Below are 8,746 nucleotides of genomic sequence, written 5' to 3'. Positions count from 1 at the left end.
TATATATAAAATCAAAAATAGAATTTTAAATTTTAAATATAAAAAGTAATTTCCTGTTTTTTTAAAAAAAATTAAAATGTATGAATCGGTCAGACTGATTGTTGACCTCTTATGATCGATTTTGATCATCCAATCATTTTTTGATCGGTTCTGACATATTAGAACCGTCAGTTTGGATAATCGTCATATTTAACTATGGATAGATCTCTTGTGAGACGATTTTAAGTATCTATATCAATGAAATAGATTGACTTGATTCATATTTGGAATGAAAAATAATATTATCATAAAATTTAAATTTTTCATAAATTGAGGTGAATAAAAGACTTTTAACTTAAAATTTATATTTTTCATAAATTGAGGTGAATAAAAAATTTATCTCATAAAATTAATACATGAGATGTTCTCGTATGAGGTTTTATGTTTTATTATTTTATTCAACGTGGCCGGAAGTCGGAACTTTGTATATATGATCTCTCGAAGCAATATCTTAAAACTTGCATGTGAATTTTGCATTATGTAAATTTTTTAAAATACCAATCATACCCTCAAATATTTGCCCGGATAAACCCTCACGGCTTCTTCCCCACTCGACAGCTCTTATGCTTTCCAATATGTTCCAATCATTTCATACCAACTTTGATTAGCATAAAATCTTGATCAAACAGGGGGAAAGAGTGCCGATTTAAGTGGATCAAACGCTGCTCGATTCATTCCATTTTAGTGAAGAAATTGAGAAAAGGTTGGATTTCGATTTACTTCGTCGTTTCTGCTTGAATTTTCCTTTGCTATTTGCTGAAACTGCAAATGAAACGACTCTTAATATAACTGTAAATGGGGCTTCTGTTCTTCTCCGAAGATTTGATTTGCTTTCATATTTTATAATCACTTTAAAGTTTCAGTTTTTATATTCATTCTTTTGAGCACTGGTTTAGTTTCTGTGTTGTTGGAATGACTGATTGATATGTAGATGATCGCCCAAGTATCTCTAACCTTTGTTGGTGTTGCTTAATTTTGAAAATTTTACTGGCACAAGGGTGGAATCGAAATTCATTCACGAGGCGACTTTAATTTAGCTAAAATTTCAAATTTTTCTTGCAATGAATATTTTTTATTCTGAGGAGCGATATCTTCGGCTGTGTCGCATCTGAATTCTCAAGGTTTTTTTTAACTCCCAAAAATATCTTTGTTGCTTTATTTGTTAAGCGAAGATCAATGCTTTGATGTTAGTTATTGAATTTTATTGTTTTACCAATTTATTTGTAGTAGAAAAGATAGAGGGCAATGTCAACCACTTCTAAAATGGAAGCAAGAGTGGACAGAAATCAACAACCACAACAGCCAAAGATACAAATATATTCTACTCCAAATGATGAAATATCTGGCTTCTGGAGAGGTTCTGCCATCACTTTTCTTTTAATTTCAAAGAAATTTCTTGCTTGTTATAAGTGAACTTTATTCGCTAAATTGGTATTTATTTTATCAGAGAAGTATGAAAGAGATGCAAAGAAGAACTGGGATATATTTTATAAACATCATCAAGACCGGGTTTGTTCATTTGTTCCATCTTATCCAACTAGCTGAAAAAATATGATTGTCAAAGTTCTCTTCAGGGGATATATGAGTTTTTGCTATCTATTAGATTGTCAAGAGGATCTTGTGGATTCAAGAAGTCAAGATGCTAGGTTTGGACAAACATTTTCTGTTTGGGGTTCTGCTAATGTGTATCATGTTTTGGATGTAAAAAAGTGGATATTGACTCAGGAAGTCGATATCAGTTGTGGCATGTTGCCAGGTGTTACTTAAGCTTGACCAATCCACTTATTAGAGTTTCTAGCAGTTGCTTGATTCCTGATTTTCTTGTTTCTCCCCGTATCAATTGTTTACCACGTTTACGCATTTGGGTAAATGATGTTACTTTTTTGTGTTTTCGTATTCCTCAGTTCTTTAAAGATCGGCATTACCTGGACAAAGAGTGGGGACACCACTTCTTAGTAAGTAAATTCAATCACGAAATTTGTAATTTTGACTTAAACCAGATTTTAATCAAATTGCTATCTTTGTAGGAAGAAGGAAGACATGTTATTTTGGAGGTATTCCACTATGCCGAGCATCGGTTGGTTAACCATTAACTTAATTTCAATTTCAGAATCCAACTCATCTCAGCCATGCCCCATGGATTGTTTGTATCACCTATGAAGATGAGCAAGATCGTGTTTTTTCATTCCCATTTTTTCCATCTCCCCTGGTTACAATTTGTAGTTAACCGGCGTTAAAGAATGGTGATATTTAACTGCCTTTCACGTGAATTTCGTGTAAATATGGTCCTTACCACGATTGCTTTTTACTAGGTTGGTTGTGGAGCTGGAAATACTGTATTTCCGTTGCTTGCAACATACCCAGATATATTTGTGCATGCATGTGATTTCTCACCTCGTGCTGTAGATCTGGTTAAGGTTAGATTTCTTATTTAATATTTTGGGACAATGATAATGTATTTATATGTTTATGTAATTGGCTAATATCAATAAATTTTTTTTATCTCTTAAGTTGTGAACATTGTGATGTCTTGAGCTTTTACTGTTATAAATGTAGCATACGAAGGCATTTGTTGGTAACATGTTTTGTCATGTGTACTATTCCAGAGACACAGAGACTTCACAGAGGCAAGGATCAATGCATTTGTTTGTGATCTAACCATTGATGATTTATACCTGCATATATCTCCTTCATCCGTTGACATTGTGACAATGGTATGTATGAAGTTGCTATTACTTCAAACTTTTTTTTCTATTATGGTTAACTTTATGTAGTTGTCAAATGGGTTTTTTAAATCACGTCTATTTTCTTGTACCTCTTTTGATTACAAAGAATGTTTCCTTTAACCCACTGTCTAACTTTTTAAATAGATATTTGTTTTATCTGCAGTGTCCCCAGAGAAAATGGCTCTAGTGGTACAGAATATCAAAAAAGTTCTCAAGGTCATTGTCTGAGCCACACTAACAACATATTGTTGATTTAATATGCTCTTAATTTTTTCTGATATGATTATTATTCCATACACAGCCAAATGGTCATATATTGTTTCGTGATTATGCTACTGGTGATCTTGCTCAGGTGAGATTCTGACCAGATTAACATTAATCTTTGTGATTGTTGTGTTATGAAATGCCTGATTCTGCCTTCTGGTACCTATTTCAATTTGATTTGTGCTTATAGCTTTTAAATGCTAGTAGCATAAAGCAAATGAATTTTGTTTTGTTAGAGTTTCTTCCTTTAATGCATCAATTCAACTTGTACTGGTCTCGCATGTTTCAAGTCCCATCTTTTTATTTAATTCATCGTGCTAACAGGAAAGGTTCATTGGCAAGGAACAAAAGATCAGCGAAAACTTCTATGTGAGGGGTGATGGAACTGTAAGCTACCTTCATTCAGATTGAAGCTTCTTGAATTGTTATGAATATATCCAGTTTTGTATGAATAATTCCTTTTGCCAGCGAGCTTTCTACTTCTCAGTTGAGTTCTTGGAAAATCTTTTCAAAGAAAGTGGATTCAACATGAAAGAACATGTTTTGTGCTGCAAGCAAGTTGAAAATAGGTCGAGAAAGATTGTGATGAATAGGTAAATTATTTGATATTATTTTGATAAAGACCTCCTCCTGCAGGGCAATTTCATATTATAATGATGGCTTTTGCTGAATTCAGTTTAAACTTAAAATGAGTAATGCTCTTACATTTACATGGAGCAAACATGCCTGTTGATGGTTCTGGGATGTGTTATCGTCTATTAAATATCACAAACCCTGTGTATTTCTTTCCTCTGCATATCTGATTTTATCGTCGTCCAGGAAATGCCCTGCCTACAATAGGAGATGGTGGTGCTTAGCTTGATGATATTAGAAATTGTGCAGCTTTACATTTTAATTCAGAAATATACCGTTCTTAATTCAGCTATTGTAAAAGTTAGTGTACGGAAAATTTTCCTGGCAAACATGAGAAAAGAAGGGCAAAAAGTACAGCTAACAGATTATTTGCTCTCTTTATATCCTTTCGCTTCTTCCAAATGCCACTAATAGCACAATCACATTCACCCGCTCATAAGATGCCACATAAGGATTCTCTGAATTCTGTACTTATTTCATCTTGACTGTGTATGTATTCGTTTTTATAAGGAGATTGCATTTTTCTTGCAGGCGATGGGTTCAAGCTGTATTTCAGGCAGCTTACTGTACAACTGGCAGTGCAGTGAGTCATCTACAAGGGGATAATGATAAACCGAAAGATGTTGAAAATGGGTTTGAAATTGAAATCTCCGAGGGCATGGCCATTGAAATGTTTGGTGTGCCCCCTTCCAGTGAAGAGGTGATGATCACCTCACCCTTTGCAACTCACTTTCGTAAACGCTTACTAACACCTGATGTACCCCGAAACCGTGGTTATTTATATCGGATTTGTTCTTTCATCTTACGAGCCTTTGCCTGAATTGCTAATCTTTTTCAGGTTGTTGATGTTGCAATAAAGGATTACAATTTCAAGATAAAACTACTTTCAAAAGAGTACCAACATACCTGCACGTCAACAGGCTTAATGCTATGGGAATCAGCTAGGTTAATGGCTTATGTACTTGCCACAAATCAAGAAATTGTCTCCGGTAAAAGGGTTTTAGAACTTGGATGTGGCTGCAGCGGAATCTGTTCAATGATTGCTGCTAGATCTGCCAACCTCGTTGTTGCCACTGATGGTGACACAAAAGTACTCAAATTCTTGACTGAAAATGTATCCTCAAACCTCGAATCACCATTTCTCGATACACTACACACTAGAAAACTAGAATGGGGTAATGAAACCGACATAGAAGCTATACGGAAACTAAACAGGAAAAGATTTGATGTTATTATTGGCACGGATGTAACATATATTCCTCAGGCTATTAATCCCCTGTTTGCTACCGCACGAGAATTGATGTCATCCGGCAGAATTATGGAACAGGATCAAAAACCAGTTTTGATTTTATGCCATGTTTTGCGCAGAGTAGACGAGCTATATTTGACTTCTGCTGCATCGGAATATGGTTTCAGATTGGTGGATAGATGGCCTGAATCAAACCCGCATGATCCATTCCAAGGTATTGTCAAGAATTGGTTTTCTGATAGGCAATATGCAGTTCCTTCTACAGCACTCAGTATCATGTATTTTAGTGTTGCGGACACCAAAGATGATTGATAGCCAATAAGCAATTCGTTTTAACTATTATCATTTGATGTTTTGAGTGTTTGTAAGATGCATGCTGAAGCCAATGTGTGAGTGAATTCAAGTTCCATGGTTTTGTTCGTGTGCCCACAGGATCATTTCCTTTTTATAGTTTTGCCTTTCCTCTTAACAAGAACTCAATCGTCAAGTTAGTTAATATTAGAGCTATTTTATGACAATTTTCTATTAAAAGTTTCATTTACTCAATTAGAATTAATTGGTCAATTTAAATCATCATGCAAACTATACATATCATAGTGGCCAAATGAAAAGTTTTACATAGGGACATGAAAATAGGATTTGTATTTTTGTGTACAATATATGGAAAAAACATAAAAAATTATTTAAAAGATCGCGGTGATTAAAATCATGAATAGTTTATCAAAATTTTAATTTGTTCATCACTTCAAATTATTATGTAAAAAATAAAAACTCAAATGCAATATGATCATGATTGGTTTACCATTGAGTTTTATAACATGATAATTACAAATATTCCTTGTAACATTACCATTTACAATATTGTCTTTGACAATCAATCAAAACTTATTAAAAACTGTACAAAATATTTCTCTCTTTTTTTTTTGTTTTGTTTTGTTTTGTTTTTTTTTTTGTTTTTTTTTTTTGCTAAAGGCTATATTTGATGCTTTTTTTACTATCAAATTTTATCCAATAAATAAATAAATAAATAAAATTCATAGCAGTCACGGGCTCGTCTCAATGCTGTTCTGTTCGAAAACAAAGAGCATTTACATTCCACCACACTTAATTAAATAATAATTTATACATATCAAATTCTTTAATTTATAGTTTAATATATAAGCAGTTAGGGTTTCATTTCCATTTCCCTCTATATGAACTCAAACGAATACTTCATTCCAACAAAAAAGCACAAGAAAGGCATACATTTGAAGGAATAACCACTACTAAACCATCTTATTTGCCCCCAAAACCAGATCTAAAACGCAGCGAAAATTTAAAATTTTTCAGATATACGATATTTCAGTGACGATCGATTGTCTTTGATTCATATTTAGCATATACGTGTAAATAAAATAAATACATGAATAGAGATTACCACACGACCTAGATCGTGGTGACGATAATCTTGTCCAAATTTGACTGCACGGCTTGACTTTGCCGCTACCACGAACCGCCAAAATCCGGTCCACCAACTGTATATATCTTCCTCAAAATAGCTAGCACTAGACAACTATCCGATTTTCTCAAAACAAATCAAGAAGCACGAAAACAAAATAAAATTTATTTCATCAATTAGCCAAGAGCGAAGTTGAGAGAGAAGCAAGAATTATTGAATTAACCCTTCTTCAATCACACCTCTATTTAATTACATGGCTCATTTAATAAATGATTGTCCTACTATCATTTTTCAAACATTATCATTTCAATTCTTACGTAGATCAATTGAATTGCATGTTTTTTTTTTTTCATTTATTAGTTCCCCACACTTTAAATGCATTGTCCAATCAATTTTAAAATGCATCANGCCTTGAAATTTAATCATATTAAATTTATTATTATTAAATCCAACTATTTGAATTTAATAATTTTTGTTCGGGTAGATAACAATCAGTATTTGTGTGACTCTCAATGGTTCAGGAATACAGCTAGCTGTGATTTCACATCATCTTTGTGATTCAGAACAACATTTGTTCTTATTCGAGCTTACCCTAATTAGCTCCATTCTTTTCATCAACCCCTTGATCAAGAATGTCAGAACCCAACTCTGATTGCACTCATCGGATCACGGTAAGAGCGTCGAGTAGCATCGTCCCATGATCCCCTAGGTATCATTGATAGTGCCTGCAAGAACCTTATGCTATGGTTAATAAACAGTATGTTCCCTTCAACCAAGTATATCTCGATCGAATCTGCAACCATTGGTATATCGAGATTTGCTAATTAATTCGATAACAATGTGATGTATCTCTGAGTAATAATAATGGCATCGGATGTGCAACTAGAGAACCACCTTCCCTAAAACACATTTATTGCTCTGGCCAAAGACTTCTTACACTATTAACTTATCAGATCACAAAGGATATCTTCACCCGTAGGTGATCGGTGAATCCCCAACTACAATATATTGGCTCCTACGTATTTCGAAACTACACCCAACCTCGCCACCTTATGACCCTCAGTGGAATCGGTAACCGAGTCAAAGTGCATGCTAATACGCAGAGCCTCCATATAGTCCCGGGTCAAAGGATTAATGGTGTACAACCATAACCGTGGACTATTCCACTCGATAAGTGATAACCACTTGAAAAGTCCGAGGGAGGGTTGTTCAGTGCATCAGCATATGATTACCCATTTGTATGAATGGACCTCTCCATGTGAAACGTCTGCCTTTCTTTTTGCTTAAAATGTGCTAGAATATTTTTTTTTGAAACACCCGATTTTCGGCCCTTTATATATACCACATGAAAATATTTTTATAAAATATTTTACCCTTTAAAGATACAACATCAACCAACTAGCATTTTAAAAATCAAATGAAATAATCATAAAAATGAAATGTCAGAAGTTAACCAACCAAAAACAATAAATTTGAAAAGTATAGCCCATACTAAACCTCTCAAAAATCTCTCAAAAGCATAAATAAATAATCTTAAAATCTTTAACGTAAATCATGAATCATAAATGCGGAAAAAGTATAAGCGCTGGTCCTCGGGTTGTGTGCGCCATCAGTCCAGTCAAATCATCCGTCAAGCCCTCCCTCAACCTCACCTGCATCCATCACACCTAGTGAGTCTAAAGACTCAACACACCATAATCTTTATAACAAATAATACGTATAAAACCACATGCAACAGTGAAAATATTTTTACGTAAAAATAACATTTCATGACATGCAAACATAAACTTTAACTTTCCTTTTTCCTCAACATGACATAACATAAACATTTTTCATGATCATAAACATTTTCTTTTTCTTTTGTTGAATTCAGATCGTTAATTGTGACTTTCCTCATCATGACATAAATCTCAAAAGTCGATGGATTCATCTATATGTAACCGTTACCACATATTCGTAATGATGGAAACACGATCGTTGGGCTCCCACTGGGACCATAACCCTCACGATATCTTCAACATTATCGAATTAGTCACAATTACTTCACTTCCTTCAAAGTTGAACATTCTCATTACTTTATAAAAATCATGCATAACATCACAATTTTCTTTTGAAACCAAGCATGCAACATGTTTTTTAAATGTCAACCTTTAAATCATAAAAATCCATGGACATTTAAAAATCGTAATTTAATCATGAACATTTCATAAATATTTAAAAATAATCATTTTAACCTCAAAACATTTAAAATAACATTTTGACATATTAAATCATAAACATATAAAATTCCCTAAACATTTAAAATATCATTTTAACATATAAAATTCCATAAACATTTAAAATATCATTTTAACATATAAAATTCCATAAACATCCATAATTATAGAAAATAATCAT

General features: G+C 33.4%; 1 protein-coding gene across 3 annotated transcripts; it reads left to right on the top strand.

Moving 5' to 3' along the window:
- The first annotated feature begins 552 nt into the window (after positions 1–552).
- Positions 553–5,357, top strand: LOC140982836 (uncharacterized). 3 transcript variants are annotated; one of them, XM_073449591.1, is made up of 13 exons: positions 553–742; positions 1,275–1,396; positions 1,487–1,548; positions 1,944–1,994; positions 2,067–2,093; positions 2,352–2,456; positions 2,646–2,753; positions 2,910–2,981; positions 3,067–3,117; positions 3,354–3,416; positions 3,498–3,622; positions 4,194–4,362; positions 4,501–5,357. In XM_073449591.1, the coding sequence occupies exons 2-13, from the start codon at positions 1,285–1,287 to the stop codon at positions 5,221–5,223; spliced, it is 1,668 nt and encodes a 555-aa protein (XP_073305692.1). In that variant the 5' UTR covers positions 553–742; positions 1,275–1,284; the 3' UTR covers positions 5,224–5,357. The 3 variants fall into 3 exon arrangements, with proteins under 3 accessions (XP_073305692.1, XP_073305690.1, XP_073305691.1); XM_073449589.1 differs by having other exon boundaries at positions 1,270–1,396; XM_073449590.1 differs by having other exon boundaries at positions 1,267–1,396.
- Positions 5,358–8,746: the final 3,389 nt, after the last annotated feature.

Source organism: Primulina huaijiensis, chromosome 8 (genome assembly GCF_012295235.1).
Source record: "Primulina huaijiensis isolate GDHJ02 chromosome 8, ASM1229523v2, whole genome shotgun sequence".
NCBI classification, from domain to species: Eukaryota; Viridiplantae; Streptophyta; class Magnoliopsida; order Lamiales; family Gesneriaceae; genus Primulina; species Primulina huaijiensis.
This window is presented reverse-complemented; position numbering and strand designations above follow the sequence as displayed.